General features: G+C 35.8%; 1 protein-coding gene across 3 annotated transcripts in view; it reads right to left on the bottom strand.

The window, feature by feature from the left end:
* FAF1 (Fas associated factor 1) overlaps positions 1–17,353 on the bottom strand; it is a 520,107-nt gene that overhangs the window by 354,368 nt on the left and 148,386 nt on the right. The window contains exons 3-4 of one of the 3 annotated variants that reach the window (XM_047085886.1): positions 14,568–14,634; positions 8,007–8,053 (exon numbers count right to left, since the gene is read on the bottom strand). The exons of 1 other annotated variant lie outside the window; for it this stretch is intronic. In XM_047085886.1, coding sequence (XP_046941842.1) covers positions 8,007–8,053; positions 14,568–14,624 — 104 coding nt within the window. In that variant the 5' untranslated portion in view covers positions 14,625–14,634. The remainder of the gene's footprint in view (positions 1–8,006; positions 8,054–14,567; positions 14,635–17,353) is intronic. One more of the 3 variants, XM_047085885.1, reaches the window with a different exon arrangement.

Below are 17,353 nucleotides of genomic sequence, written 5' to 3'. Positions count from 1 at the left end.
ATGCAAATACAAAACCCAAAACTCCCAGCTGTTAAGCTCAAGGAAAGTAATCTTAGAAGGAAGACATGGAAAAGAAAATGACCAAAGCAGCAAAGACTATAACTGCTGGAATTCAAATTGAGCTCCTAAATATCTATGAACAGAATGTTGTGTAAGGTTACTTAGTATCTCTAAATTTTGTCACAACTTCTCAGAACCTCGGAAAAATAGCTGAAGTTAATAGGCTGGTCACTGACTTACTGTTTGCTTAACTCCAAATTCATTCTTCTTTTAAATATTTTTTTTAATGTTTATTTTTGACAGAGAAAGAGAGTGCGAGCAGGGGAGGGACAGAGACAGAGGGAGACAAAGAATTCAAAGCAGGCTCCACGCTGTCAGTGCAAACCCCAACATGGAGCTCAAACCCACAAACCATGAGATCACTATCTGAGCTGAAACCAAGAGTCAGGAAGCTGATTGAGCTACCCAGGCACCCCCAAATTCATTCTTCTATAGTCTATACTGTGATGCTGGTGCTAGCATTCTCCAAAATTCTATTTATTTCGGCATATGTTTCCCTAATAGATTCTGCATATAGGGGATACTAGCTAGGGATTATTTGTGAGGAGAGAAGGAAAGACTTCCTTCTTCCTGTTTGCATATATTTCTATCAGTACCATCCTGTAGCTTTCAGTCTCCTGCTTTTTTCAGCATTCATATAACCAGTTTCTTGACATCTCCTCAGATACCAGTAGCAGCTAAACAGTATGCATTCCACAGTGGCCTAATCCTCACTCGGATCCAAGGGGCTCCTCTGAGCTTCAAAGTTCTGTTAATCCCTTTGACCTAGACCTAAGAGTGCTGACTTCCTGAAGCAGTTATTATATCAAAGTTTTTTCAGTTTACTTTTTTACTGTTCCACACCTGTGTAACCAATCCTACATTAAATTCCCTTTGTTGAAATACCCATTTCTTTTTTGATAATGGAGGCATCACAGGAAACAAAATTCAGGAATTGGCTTGATTATGTCCTTGACCTTCAATACACTGCTGAGCTCCTTGCCAATGGAAAATGAGATGCTAGTGATCCAAGTCATGCACTGGCATAATGATTAATTACATTATCACTTACAGTTCATTATGATCACATGCCTATTAAAACAAGTGCCTAAGGGGACCAAATGGCTATTGCACTTGGCCATTATGATAGTAATGACAATAAAGACTAGGAGCTGGCTGCTTCTGAATCTAATGGAAAGCTTAACAGAAGAAAATGACACACTTAGGGTTATTAACTTTCAGTTCAAGCCATGAGAAGAAAGCTATAGAACTTCTGAAGTAGCACTTTCTTATTTCCTATAACCACAGGTATGATCCTGCTGAGAATCACACACAAAATTTAATTTTGCAGCTTGCATAATTATAGTGAAAGTTGAATATATATACTTCCTAAATCTCTTCTGTGAAAATTACAGCACAGTTTTCAAAGGAGTGGGATCCTAAAATATGGAATGGGGATACCCAAATGGGTTCAGATGAAGGTTACAATCTTGAATCCATGGTGTCCTTCTGAACCTCTTTTGTAAGCAGAGACATGACTAAAGTTAGCCTCCTCTTGTTGAAAACTAGTAATGATCTTACTTGAGACCATTGCCTTGAAAAGGGATGCCTATTCTCAAAACCTACCCCCACCATTCCTTCTTGCCTCTAAAATCAAATTGAGGTAGGCTCCAAGAAAGTAAGTACAATGTTTTAACTGAGCGAGGGCTTAAATCCAAAAATAATTATAAAATTTTGATAAATTATATCAGTAAAAACCTAGGGAACAGGCAAGGAAATCAATTTGAAGCGAATTTGACCAAAAGAGTTTGGGTAGGGCCAAATATAACATGTTTGCTTAAGCAGCTCTAAGTACCTCTAATAGTTTGCTTGTTGACTGAAACTTAAGTCCCAAAGGAGTCTACATTTAATAAGGATGAAATGCCCAAACTTTCCTGGCAAAATGTAGAAGAAATTCAGATGCTTAGAAAAATAAAGCTTAAGTGGATTACCATGTACAGTCTGAACATACATATATCTTCCTAGTACATCACCCATGAGGTCCCAGAGGACATTGCACTAAAGCATTCAGAAATACATTTATTTGTAAAAGTGTCTGCCTTCTTAAAAAAAACTGTAGAGGCTGTCTTCTGTGGATTGGGAATGACATGGGGAGATGAAACCACTGAATAAGCCTCCCTAATGGGCACGATGAGATGCCAGACTGTTGAGGTCAAATGGCAGAATTTAGTAAGAAGAAGGTGGGAACAATTATGTTAACAGACAACAGAGACAAAATGCAGCAATCAGAAGATTTCAACCTCCAGACATCTTTAGAAGTATTTAACTGAACATGATTATATCTAAGGAACAAAATTAAAAGTCAGCCAACTAAAATATTACTTGATCTAAAAACATGAGAAACCCTAGACCTGGTAGCCTAAAACCTGAGGTCCATAACCACAAAGGAGAGTCATAGTCACTCTCAGTTTCCAAACACAAGTTGTTTCACAAAGCCCCTGATCCCCACAAAGACAATGCAACAGGACCACACATATATATTGTAAATTTTCCTCTAAGACTTCACCTAAGAGACCTGCAGCCTTTAACTAGAGTGCCTGTGTACCAATAAAAGGAAAATATCTAAATCTTTAGGGGATTACTAGATGCTAACTCTAAACTGATACTAATTCCTAGGGATATAAAAGTGGAAGATTATGATGGTAAATCAAGTTTTGGCCCAAGTCCACTCATACTATATTCAAACAATCTGTCAACCTATCATGCAATTTCTTCTCCAGATTCTGAATGTATAATTGAAAGAGACACCTTCAGTAACTGGCAGACATCCCATATTGGCTTCCTGATCCATGGAGTCAGGGTTACTACATAGGAAGGGATAACAGGAAGAAACTGATCTTTTTCTCTATATTAATTTGCAATTACCAAGACAAGCATTTTATTTTTACCCAGAAGGGTAAACAATATACCTTCACTGCCTTTTCTAAAAGATTATGTAAACTCTCTCTAGCATAATAATCTAGTCTAGAGAGATCTTGATCACCAAGCATTCCACAAAACAACATTACGTTGATAACAATGTGAACTGATCCTGAAGAACAATAGTAGCAAGCACTGAGATGCTTTGTCTTATCAAATTAGAAGATACATGCCTCAAAAATGCAGGATCTCACCACCTTGGTGAAGTTTCTGGGGTTCAGTGGCCATAAACAAGTCAGGGTAAAAGGCAGTTGCTGTATCTTGCACTTCCCATCAATAATAAGAGATAACTAAGTTAACAGAGTAAGGAAAGATTTAGACTGGGAAAAGAAAAGATGGTTGTGTATACATGCTCACACCAACCAAAAACAAACTGCTGAAGCATAACAGCCTCCAAACAAAGATACCCCAAAAAGATAGCAGTGAAAGAAAAGCCTCCCAGTGGGGAGAACTTGATACTGTACCACAAGTTGACCTTTTCATTTAGAAAGAGAGATTGCCTGAGGTACAAATCTATACTGAATCACAAGCAATAGCTTATAGGTTGGCCAGCTGATCAGGACTTGGAAAGAATAAAACAAAATTAGGTAACAAGGAAGTCTGGGCGGAATTTATGAAAATGGATCTTTTAGAATGGACAGAATGTGAATATATGTTTTAGGGGAATGTTGCCTATAGGCTATCCGCTGGGGAAAAAAGGCTCTCAGTGTGGCATAAGATAACAATGTTCTATTGTTGTGAGTCAGCTTTTTCCCTTACTACCCTAGGACTGTTCAATGCATTAATGTATAATGTAGTCATGCCAAAAGGAGGGAGGTTAGAGCACAATATCAACTTCCCCTTACCAAGTCTGAATCTGGCTACGGAAACTACTGAGTGTCTAAACTGCTACCAACAGAGACTAATACTGAGCCCCTAATATGGCATCATTCCTTAGGGATCTGGTAATGGATCATTTCTATCATGGAGGAGGAAACAATCTGTTCTCACTTAAAAAGACACTTTTCTGGATATGAAATTGACTTCCCTGATGTAATGATTCTGCCAGTAGCAACATTCATGTATTGAGGAAATGCTTATTGATCTATGGCTTCCCCTTGTTCTAAACAAGGAACTCATTTCACAGCAAAAGAGGTATAGTGCTGGTATCATTCATATATCCTGTTACCCTGAAGCACCTAGCTTGTCAAAACAGTGGAATGTCCTGCTGAAGACAGTTATGGCACAGGTTGGGAGACAACATACTCAAAGCTTGAGGCTCCACATTAAAGGATATAGTGTATGCTTTATATCAGTGACCAAAACTATGATGTTTCTCATACTACCAGAAAACATGGGTATGAGAATTAAGCAGTGGTAGTGGTTCCTTTTATTATGCCTAACAACTTAAGAGAATTTTTGTTTCCTGCTACTTTAGGCTCTGGTGGTTCAGAGATCACAGTTCCCAAAAAATGTAATGTTTCCACAATACTTTCACAGAATTAGAACCTGAGAATGCCACTTGGCAGTTCTGTACTCCTCAGACTATTGAATCAACTAGCAAATGAAGGGATACTAAGTGAGGTGAAAGGTCCTGATTACCAAACTGGATTGCTGCTCTACAATGGACTATTTTCTGGTCTTCTCTAGGTTCCCTCAATGAGTTAAATAATAGACAAAGAAACATACAATATATCTGCCTTGGTCAAAAAATAAATATGAGTTGATAAACACCATCCTTAGTCAATGAGGAAAATTACACTACTGGTTCATAAAATTTTTAGGAAACAGGGGCGCCTGGGTGGCTCAGTTGGTTAAGCATCCGACTTCAGCTCAGGTTATGATCTTGCAGTCTGTGAGTTTGAGCCCCATGTCCACCTCTGTGTTGACAGCTCAGAGCCTGAGGCCTGCTTCAGATTCTGTTTCTCCCTCTCTCTCTGCCCCTCCCCTGGTCATCCTCTGTCTCCCTCTCTCTCAAAAATAAATAAACATTAAAAAAAACTTTTTTTTAATTTTTAGAAGACATAGCATGTGCTGTCTACTAACATGAGTAATTCATTAGCTCTTCCTTCTAACAATAACTGCCTGCAAAAATAATGTTTAAAAAGGTTCTGGACAATATGCTAAATAAATATTATACCAAGATGTAGTAAATAAACATGCACACATTTGATGTTTTATGATTAAATTGTTTACATTTATGACAGCATAAGTTACACAGTTTATAAACATATGGTATTAGTAGTATATTGTCTAGTGAAATAAGCCTTGGAGGATGAGGCAGAAGACTTGCTTATATTCCTGACTCTATCAACATCATGCTATATCATCTGGGCCAAGTCATTTCATGCCTTATCCTACCTATAAAATGAGGGATAGTAACATCTTTGCTTTGCTTACAACTAAAATAGTCGTAATTGCCTTTGCTTGCTTACAACTAAAATAGTAACTGTAAAAACAAAGCTGTGGGATAAAGACCTTACACACGTATATAAATTCCAACTTTTTTACCCAAAGGAAAAAATCTTAAAACAAAGGTGTGACATTGTCTAGTTTACTGAGTAAATTTACCTGAGTAAATTTATGTCAACTCTCTACCCTTCAGTTTCCTCATCTATGAAATATGAACACTTACCTCTTGAGGGTTATAATAAGTATTAAATGATGAAATATATGTCAATTACCTGACACAGTGCCTTAAGCATTGGGAAAATGTTAATTTCTTTGCTTTGAACTTTATGGGTACATTAAAAACCATATTCCCACTTTTGAATTCATACAAATATCTGATTTCAAGAAAAGCTATAAAGCACAGGGATTGGGCTGTTCTCCTTCCAAAAGTAATTCATATTAAAAAAATGTTTTTGGTAGCTCTTTCCTCTGTTGAGGTATGAACTGACAAGTTAAGAGTCAGCTGTATTCACAGACTATATTCAATTTTACTACAAAAGTCAAATAAACAAAAATCCTTTTAACTACCTACATATACCATTCTTACTACTGTGTCTTCCACTTTCAGTGTTAAGTAAATGAGAAACTAACATTTTCTTTTCCTTTGGTCAATAGATCTACAAAAGGAATTTTCAGTTATGTCAAGTCCACACTGATTTCAAAGCTGAAGAAAAAGGTTAGGAAGGGAAAGAGTTGAAGACTATTACTAGATACAACTGATTTTCTTCTGTGCACATAAGTCATTGCTTTAACAAGCAAACAAAATAAAACCCACTCTGATAAAAGTTAAACCTCAAATATTACAGTAACCTCATTAGAAGTCAATTTAGTGCTGTATCTCTACTGATATTAAGCAAAAACTATCATCTTTGACAGGAGAGGTGGAATGTTTCCAGGGATGAAAGAATTTCTACAGTTCACCCATAGCATAATACTGTTAATGTTAAGATATATCCAATATGTACTCAGAACCCAGCAGCTGAATCCACAAGGGTTTAGCAAGCAAAAATTTTGGCACAAAAAGTGGAATAACATTTACTCAAGAATAAAACTGGAGCCATATTTAGCAGTCTAAACCTTTTTAAACCAAGGCGGGGGAAAAAAAAAGATCATGAAGGAAGTTCCTGTAATCACCTGGTTTGCTTTCTAGACAAGGGTTTCAATAAAACTAAATGCTTTTGAACCAAAAAAGAAAAAAAGGAAAAAAGAAAAAAAAAGAAGAAAAGAGTAAACAAAAAAATTTTGGTACAGACTCTGGAAATCAGCCACATTTACTCTGGATGGAAAGTCTTTCTCACAGTTTTGTGTTTTTGTTTTTGTTTCTTTTAGGGAACAGGTCTGTTAATCACTAAGGATAGTATTGGTACCAAACAAAATTTGCTTCCTTTCTAAATATAGACAATTTCCTATAAAGTACAGCACATTTTGCAATTCATGGTGAATTTTTTGACAGTTTTGCAACAGCACTTTTCTTTCTCTTCAAAACAACCTCATTCCTAGTCTGCTGTTTCTGTTTGCCTCATCTGCACTTAGCAGATCATGCTTCAGTGACTTAGAAATCCCAGCCACCAAAATTCAAGCCAAAGTTTGAATGGGGGATGGGGGGGAAATCAAGTAATTAAACTACACTTGGAAGGGAGAATGGTTTTACCTCCTATGACTTTGTAAGTGTCCTCTTTTAATCCAAACCAGAGTCTCCAATTTTAAGGAAAGAAAACTTAAGAAAAGTGACTTCTAATTTAAGGAATTATTATTTTGTAACTTAGAGTTCTCTTGGCATCATCTTCCAATTTTACCTTCCGGCAATGACACAAAACCATGAAGACCATTCCACATGTTAACAATGGATTCTTCAGATGAAATAGTTCAATGTTCTAGGAAGTTTCATCAATTAAGAACTTACTGAAATTGTTGCAAGTTATCATATACTTAATTTAGAAAACAAAAGTGAGTGGGAAAAAGAATGTAGTAAACTGGTTGGAGACAAAGGCTGAATTGGTAGATGATAACCATGTTTTAGAGCTGCTGAGATTCAGTTCTTTCCACTTTATAAATTAGAATATGACCTTGAAAAGCTTTCTTTCTTCCTTTCTTTTTTATTTTAGAGACAGAAAAAGACAAACAGTGTGCAGGCAAGCAGGGGAGAGGTGCAGAGGGAAAGAGTGAGAGGATCTCAAGCAGGCTCCACACTCAGTGCAGAACTTGACACGTGGCTCGATCCCACAACCTTGGGATCATGACCTGAGCTGAAATCAATAGTCAGACACTCAACCGAATGAGCCACCCAGGCACCCGAAAAGCTTTCCTAAAAATAAAATAAAACCAGCTTTAAAAATAGTACCACCCATTCTGAAATAACATAATACAGTTAAAAGCTAGAGACTTTAGGAAATTGATATAATAAAAATGTCTGTAAGAACAGTAACAATATTAATGAGCTTCTACACCAAAGAATGCTGTATCAAATGCTCTATCAAAAAGCGAAACAAAAAGATTAACAATTGTCTCTTTTTGCTTTGCTAAATTCTCATCCTATCATTAAGCACCTTATAACATACCTTTGTAGAATGCCATTTTCCTGGGGTATTACACCATTGATAGCTGCCTGCAAACAAAAAACAGAGAAGCCCATTTAACAAAAAAAAAAAAAAAAAAAACAAAAAAACAAAAGAACAAAAACAAAAAAACAGAAAAACAAAAAACAAAAACAAAAACAGAAAAATGCTCAGAGATGGGGTGGGGTGGAGAAGACTGTACAGGAAAATAAGTGTAATTTTGGAAAATAAACTGTAAACAAATACTAAATGTTTCCCTAGTAATACAAAATATTCTCTAAAATGTTTCTCTACTTGCTATAATAAAACCGTATTTTAAGAAAAAAATGCATTTGGCATATAATATACCCAAATCTTGAGTCATAAAAAGCTTAGTTCCAGTCTTCATTCAAGCAAAACACCCACAAAAACCAATGTTTAAGAATGTCAGAACAAGTAAAATCAGTACCGTAAAGTAATATTTTTAACAGTATTTCCTTCTTCAGATTAAGATATAAAATCACAAATGAAAAATTCCAATAAGAATTTTAGAATTAGCTCAGAAATTAAATTCACTCTTTCATGTTATAATTATAAATCTTCATAAAAAGACCATCTAGAAGGAAAAAACGTAGAGGCATAAATTCTTTGATAAACACAATACCACAATTGTACCAGGTTACAAAAGGAGGCAGGAGCATCACTGGGAAGTTTCCATAAAACATTCCTGAAGTTGGTCTCTATCCTAACAAGTCACCAATTACTCAGAACATAGCACAGAGGTGACAGGATATGGACGTTTTTGCAGACTACTAAGCAAACAGGCTGCTACATTCTGGACTGTCACTACAGGTAATAGAGAAGATTCACTGGAGGAAAAACTTTGCATTTCCAACTCTGCCTCTGCATCATAACAACTTCTTCCCTCTCCATGCCCATCCAAGTCCACATCAAAATGAAAAAACAAACAAACAAAAAACCTAACACTTCAATGCTTTATCAGCTGCCTGAAAATCATCTCCCAAAAGGAGTTTGTGTATTTGGTGAAACATTAATCTAAATATTTGCCAGAAGTGGGTCAAGTTTACAATGTTATTCTGTAGAATGGAAACAGAGTAGAGTGTAAGGTACTTCCTATAAATTTTGAGAGTTGTAATGCTCCACTGGGAAAAAAGAAAGAAGAAGGAAAGAAGGAAGGAAGGAAGGAAGGAAGGAAGGAAGGAAGGAAGGAAGGAAGGAAGGAAAGAAAGAAAAAGAAAGAAAGAAAGAAAGAAAGAAAGAAAGAAAGAAAGAAAGAAAGAAAGATTGATTCACAGATTAATACAGAGAGTGGATTCCATAGAACCCTGACAACTCTGGAGGCTCATAAATCCTTTGAGCCAAACACGCTAACATGGGTTTTCAAAGCCACAAATGCAATGGAAGCATCTCTATCTACAGCCAGGTCAATTATCTCTTTTCTCTTGACAGCAATGGTTCCACATACAAATATCTTCTTTGCTAAAAATTAGGAAAACAGTAAGAGAATTTTCTGTGCTGTTGGAAAAGAAACAAAATACCAGAGTTTGGAAAGACTGTGTTCAAATTTTCACTCAGGAATGCCAAGGTGTAATGGAAAGAATATTAAGGATTTATAAAGTCCAAAATTTGAATCTAGACTTTCCCACTTATTAATTTTATGATATTAATATGTTCTATAATCACTGAACCTCTTTCAGCCTGTTTCCTCATCTCTATAATGAACTATACCCTCAGCCAAACTGGGCCTTTTTGTTCCTCAACAGCATCAAGTTCCTCTAGTTCTTAGGTCTTTTGAAGATATTATGTCTGTTTGAAATGCCCTTTCCTCATTTCTTGTCTGGCTAAATCTTAATGATAACCAAAATTTCTGTTAGATACACTTTTTCAAATAATACTTCTTTGGTCAACCCCCATCTATATAGGTTTATGCTCACATAGAACCCTGTGCTTTTCCTTCATAGTAATTAATAATTACTTATTTGGTGGTTGTTTTATGTCTGTCTTTCTCAATAGGGTGTAAGCTCTGTGACAGACAAGACAATAACAATTTTGTTCACTACTTTATCCCCATTGCCTAGCACAGTGCAGGAACTAAACAGCACTCAATACTTATTTGTTAAATTAAGGATGATAGGGAGTACAAAAATGAAAAACAAAACAAAACAAAACAAGTCACACAGCCAAGTGACCAAAGCTCAAAAAGCTTCCTAGATGAAATAATGTCTCAACCAAGACTGAAGGATAAGTGAAAACTAGCAAGAAGGGGTAGGACACAACACTGTCCAGGAACAGTGACATACCTCCGCTTTCTTTTTCCTAGATCTTAGATCGTTTTAAATAATGTATTTCATTTTGGATAGGAAGTTAGTTTCTGACCTCAACCTTATGTACATAATAAATTCTGTACATAAATATGTAAAATGCAATCCAGAATGAAGGTACAATAAAAGTATAATTTGCTAAAGGAATATAGAATAGGGAAAGAGATTTTTATGAGGATTAAGAAAAGTTTCAGAAAAGAGATGGCATTTGATCTGGACACTGAATAATGAGTGGATACAGAAGCAAAGGAAAATTTCAGAAGAGTTCAATTTTGAACATGTTAACTTTGAAGTGACAGTAGGATATCATTTGTTTAGTTAACAAGTATGTTATTAATTGCCAACTACATACCAAGCTCTGTGCTAAGCAATGGAGATATACTAATAAATATAACATAGCTTGCATTCTAGCAGGGACAAAAATATATTCAATAATTAATTTTACTATAAGCAGTTCAGGTAATATCCAAATGGAGACAAAAGTAATTTAAAAATTCAGAGGTAGATTAATTAAAGCTATATATGTTTAAAGGCAAATAAAAGAAGCCCTAAAAATATTTTAATTCTCCCTCCCTATAAGCTTTCTTCTTTGGTGAAAAGAAGAGAGATAGAGTATTGGGGAATTCATACATGTAAGAAAAAGATGAGAGAAATCTAATGACAAAAATTAATACAGAAGGGTTAGATATAAGGGCAAAAACCATGAATATGTCACAGAGGGAGCAAAGAAGGTACTGTAGGGAAGGATTAGACAAAACTGAAAAATGTGAAAATAGTCTAATATTATGAGGCCTAAGAAGAGATTATTAAACGTATTTTTTAAGTTTCAGTAAAAATTAGCTTATAAAAGGCTAAAAAATACATGGGAAATAAAGTATAACTCTTGAAACAGTGTTTAAAGTATAAAAATAGGATTATCAGTATAATACTCATTATTCTCAGTATATACACATTAGTTACTAACAAACCACCATTTTTCCAGGCTTCAATGATTACATCATCATAGCATTATCATCAGCTCTATTCTTATCAGCAGCCTCCTCAGCTGGTTAATCTCCAAATTACTGATTGCAGATAAGTAAAAATAAATATTTAATACATTTAAGTTACAAGAATTTATAAATAGAAAAAAATTTAAAAGTTTATGATAACAGAAATAATAAACACATTTTCATTATACATATACATATATATAATCGTATATATTATTAGTTGACAGAATTAAGAATATAGGCAACTCTACATATTCCACATCTTTGGAAAGCCTGTGAACTAGAATAATAATTATTATTGTTAACACTGGCTTTGTTGTGTCCATTATCCATTTTTCCATCTCCTGAACATACTTAATATATAGAAAAATACTTTCTAAAATTAGTATACTTTTGTTCAATTTGAAATTACTACTCTATGGTATGTCAGATTCAAAATATTTTCAAAATAACTAAAAAATAAACATTGGGTCCACAAAGTACAGTACTAGTATTTTAGCATTCACAACTCTGATCGTGCCATCAAGTGAATTCTTCAAACAAATACGGACTTTCTCTCCTCCAATCATACTGATCCTTTACAGAATATCCTCTTTTCCACCAGTTCAAATTCCTTCATTCTTTTATTCACTGAGCACAGTGCTGGAGAAAATATAAAAATGATGAGACACGTTCCTCCCAGGACAGGCAGTTATAGAAACAACTAATTGTAAAGCAATGTGAAAGGCAATATGGGATCATGAAGGAAGGAATGCCTATTGTTGCCTAATGGAGTTGAAGACCCAGATGTGAATCATTTTTTTCAAGAAAATTTAACTGACTCACACTACCTTTTTCTCAATGATTTTTCTTCCTTTATTTTTTTTTTTTAAGTTTTTACTTAAATTCTAGCTAACATACAGGGTCATATTAGCTTTAGGTGTACAATTAAGTGATTCAACACCGGTGCTCATCACAAGGGCACTCCTTAATCCCCATCACCTATTTAACCCATCCTCCCACCCACCTCTCCTCTGGTAACCATCAGTTTGTTCTCTATAGTTGAAGTCTGTTTCTTGGTTTGCCTTAAAAGTCTCAATGATTCTTCCACTGTGTTGTACTTACATAGCACTCATGCATCTTATTCATTCATTTGATATTTCATTCACTCATTCCAACATCACTCATCCCACAAATATTTAATTAATCATCTGGAACTATTCTGAGTATTGAGAAAACAAAAGAAGATATCAGTGTCCACACTAAATTGATAAAATCATCCTCCTCTCATGATTTCACCCTGAGTAGAGCCAATCAGAAGTATTGTAAGAGCCCATCATTCTACAGCTATGAATTGTGGAATTTTCACCTTTAATCTTGTATTGGGGGGAGATGGAGGGACACTGTGTGTCTCCTCTACTCTCAATACTCCACTACAAACAATACTACTTCACCTGACACCAGATGTGTGGGTTTTCTATACATCAAGCAATTCTGCAACACCAGCTAAGTGTTCTACAATTTAACTCAATTCTGACACTGTCTACCAGTATCAGATCCCACCAGTTAAGGGCTCAAGACCATAAAACTACTCCCCACCTCCCCCTCTTCAGATGCTCATCACAAAGTCCAGACTGTTACCTGTGCTTCTGACCCACCTGCCATACATCAGAGATTCCCACAACCCTCTCTTCAATTAATTTGCTAGAGCGGCTCAAAGAATTCAGGAAAACATTTTACTTCTTAATTTACTGACTTATTATAAAAGGATACAATTCAGGAAAAACCAGGTGGAAGAGATGCCTACAGAAAGGTATGTGGGAAGGCATGCGGAGCTTCCATGCTTTCTCTAGGCACACTCTCCCTCCACATATACTACTCCCCAACCTGGAAGCTTCCCAATCTGCATTATTGGGATTTTTATGGAAGCTTCAATTACGTAAGCATGATCAATCACTAATTCAATTTCCAGTCCTTCTCCCCTTCCTGGAGGATAGAGTAGGACTGATTGAAGCTTCTAATCATGGTTTGGTCTTTCTGGTGACCAGCCCCCATCCTGAAACTATCCAGGAGCCCAAAAGTCTCCTCGTTAGAACAAAAGACACTCGTATCACCCAGGAAATTCCAAGGGATTTAGGAGCTCTATGGTCAAGAACTAGGATCAAAGGGGCGTCTGGGTGGCTCAGTTGGTTAAGCGTCCAACTTCAGCTCAGGTCATGATGTCACGGTTCATGAGCTCTAGCCCCACGTCGGGCTCCATGCTGACAGCTCAGAGCCTGGAGCCTCTTCGGGTTCTGTGTCTCCCTCTCTCTCTCTGCCCCTACCCCTGCTCATGCTCTGTCTCTTTCTCTCTCAAAAATAAATAAATGTTAAAAAAAAAACAAACAAACTAGGGTCAAAAATGAAATAGTAGAACAAAAGATGCCACTAGTATTATTCTTATTATTAAGAAATTATAAGGGTTTTAGAAGCTCTGTGTCAGAAACTGAGGGACAGAGACCAATATATTTTTTTCTATTATTTCACAGACCTTATTAGTATTCTGTTAATCAAAGGAGCTATAAGAAAAGGATCCATTTTAGGATGAAAACTTTCCCAGCTACAAAAGTGACAGGCCAAAGAAACAAAAGTAGATATAAATGTCCACACTAAATTGTAGAGTTCTAGAGAAAGAATATGAGATAATGGTGGGAAACCAATGAGGCCTCAAAAAAGATGCTCACACCATTTTCTCCCTCTTTCTTTCTGGGCAGAAAGGAAAGTTTTTTCCACAAATGATTATTTAATTTTCTGTAAATATCTGTAACAGACTGTTTCCAACAATCTACTATATTTATACTCTTCTAAATGTTCTTTCAAATTCCTACTTTCCAAACATGTTCATCACTATGATAACCCTTCTTCAAGTACTCTATTGATAACTCTTCCTTCCACTGATTATAAACTTCAATAGAGGAATATATAAGATACTAAATGAAGGCAAAGGCAAAACAGTGGAAGTAATTTGAATGCCAGGAAAAAGCTGGGAAGAAGGGGTGATGTGTGAACCAAATGTTAAAGCAGAGCTCTTCTAGGGGGAAAAGCTGAGTAAGAGCATTCAGGGGAAAAAAAAATCTTTTTTTTCTGTAAGTCCATTCAAGAAGTGGAAACTAGTTTTGTGTGGCTTCAGCAAAGGTTTGGGTGAGGAAGCAGTGAGGAGCCAGTTGGAAAGGTAAGCAAGAGGTAGATTATGAGAAGCAGTATAAATACAAGCATTAAAAGTTTTACTTAACCTGAAGATAATGGGCAGGCAACTGCTGCAACTGAAATTTGCCCTTCAGGAACATCATTTGGTCAGCACTGTGAAACACGAATTGAAAAGAGAAAATTGTTGAGAATGATGCCCAGGCTTCTGGCTTGGGTAAGTGAGTAGACTGTTCCTGCTCCAGTCCTCCCAATCATCACAACTGGCAAGCAATTCTAAAGATTCCGTCACTCAAGTCAAAAATATATAGTCATCCTCATTCCTTTCTCTCACATTCCACATCTGACCTATGAGAAATTCTACTTGCAAAATGTAGAATCTCCTCGATTACCACCCTATCTAAACCATCATCTTTCCTCTGGATTTCAGTAGTTTCCAAACTGGTCTCCCTGCTTCTGTCTTTGCCTCACTTGCTTACTGCTTGTTCACACAGAAGCCACCATGATGCTTATAATTGTCAAGTCAAATAAAACCCTTTCCATACTCTAATGCCTTCCCATACCAGCAGAGTAAAACTCAATGACTGTATTCTGACCTTGTAAGAAGACTGTATTAGCTGGCTCCAGCTCCTTCACTGACATCATCTTCTTACAATATCTCTGAGGTTCACTTACTCTAGTTGCTCTGATTTCCTTACAATTTCTTGAACAAGTGAAATATGCTCCCACATCAAACCCCTTATATTTATTTTTCCTTCTGCCTACAATGCTCTTTAGATATCCACATATCTCACTCCCTCACTTCAGTAAGGTTTCTACTCAAAGGTCGTCTCAGAAAGACTTTCCCTAACCATTCTATCTAAAAGAGAACCTCTTAGCCATAACACTCTACCTAACAAATTGTTTGTCTTTTTGTGTTATCTGTCTAACCTCATCCTTATTGTGAGATCCAAATGACCTTATTTTGTTCACTGATGTGTCCTCAACACCAACAACAATGCCTGGTCCCTAGGTGTTGTGAGTTAACATATGCTGAATACATGAATGAATATGTATTCATGAACCCAAGAACATGAGCAAAGTGACAGGCTGGTGAGGATAGGGAGATTTGAGGCCTTCGGTTTTAGGCATATTGATTTTGAAGTACACTTGGAACATTCATATAGAAATGTCTTGGGGCGCCTGGGTGGCTCAGTTGGTTGAGCGTCCGACTTAGGCTCAGGTCATGATCTCACAGTTTGTGAGGTTGAGCCCCGTATTGGGCTCTGTGCTGACAGCTCAGAGCCTGGAGCCTGCTTCAGGTCTGTGACTCCCTCTCTCTCTGCTCCTCCCCTGCTCACACCCTGTCTGTCTGTCTCTCTCTCTCTCTCAAAAATAAACATTAAAAAAAAATTTTTTTAAAAGACATATCCAAGAGATCAAGAATGTAAAATGTGTGAGTTCAATATTCTGACTTTGGAGTCATGGGTCATCTACTTGAAAAGTATTTGGAAAAAATAGAACTACCAAATGATCCAGCAATCTCACTTCTGGGGATATATCTGAATTAATTGGAAGCAGGGTCTCAAAGAGATACTTGTATACTGATGTTCACAGCAGCACTATTCACAACAGCCAAGAGGTGGAAGCAACCCAAATGCCCATTAATAGTAATGAATAAAGAAAACAGGGACACCTGGGTAGCTCAGTCAGTTAAGCATCTGACTCTTGATCTCAGTTCAGGTCTTAACCTCAAGGTCAAGGTTATTATATATATAATGTATACATAATTAAAAATTATATATATAAATAAATATATATATATTATATATAAGAGAATATGTGGTATACTCATACAATGGAATACTATTCAGCTTTAAAAAAAGGAAATACTGTCACAGACAATAACATGGATAAACCTTGAGTGCATTATGTTAAGTGAAATAAGCCAAAAAATGTCAAATGTCAAAAAATGACAAATACTATATGATTCTATTCATACGAAATACTTAGCATAGTGAAATTCATAGAAACAGAAAGTAGAATGGGAGGAGGGAAAAAGGTAAAGTTGTAGATTAATAGGTACAGAGTTTCAGTTTAGCGAGATGAAAACATTCTGGAGATCTGTTTCACAACAATGTGAATATACTTAACACTATTAATTTACTCAAAAAAGAATAAGATGGTACACTTTATGTTTTATGTTATAAAACCAACTTTTTAAAAAGTCTTTGCAAAAGTCTTACGAATGTATTAAGTTTATCCAAAATTAAGGATAATGTGAACAAAGAAATGGCTCATGATGGAATCTATGGAATGTCAGTATTTAAGGAGTATGTACGAAAAACAAAATCAGAGAATATATTAAAAAGAAGTTATCAGAGAAGTAGGAGGAGATACATATATGCTCATCTGAGCCTCAACATAAATCTCAGTTACAGTTACATATATGCATTAACCAAATTTTTAATGGTGCAATTGGCCCCAGGGAATTTACCAAATATGATGACCTACTGTCATTAATAGAAAATGGATAAAAAAGAGATGGCATACAAACAGTAATTTTTATACTTTTTTATATTTTCTTTTTTAAACAAACAAAAAAAAACTACAGTAATAATTTGTATTCAATATTTCTCTGGTCTATAATCCACTATTATAGGATGGAATCAATTGTAGGATGTTCTATGTTCTGTAGTCTGACAGATCTGTTTTCAAATCCTTGTTCTATCATGTGTTTATTACCTGTTTGACTTTGGCCATGTTAAATTGGCCAAAAGATTTAGTTTCCTTATCTACAAAATGGAGTAATAATACCAACTTAATTCACAAGGTTGTTATAAGGATTAAATGAGATAATACAAGAAAGTACCCTATAAATGTTAGCCACTGTAAT

The sequence above is a fragment of the Lynx rufus genome, unplaced genomic scaffold, assembly GCF_022079265.1.
Source record: "Lynx rufus isolate CCGP_SWC_20201006 ecotype Redwood Valley unplaced genomic scaffold, mLynRuf1.p SCAF_2, whole genome shotgun sequence".
NCBI classification, from domain to species: domain Eukaryota; kingdom Metazoa; phylum Chordata; class Mammalia; order Carnivora; family Felidae; genus Lynx; species Lynx rufus.
This window is presented reverse-complemented; position numbering and strand designations above follow the sequence as displayed.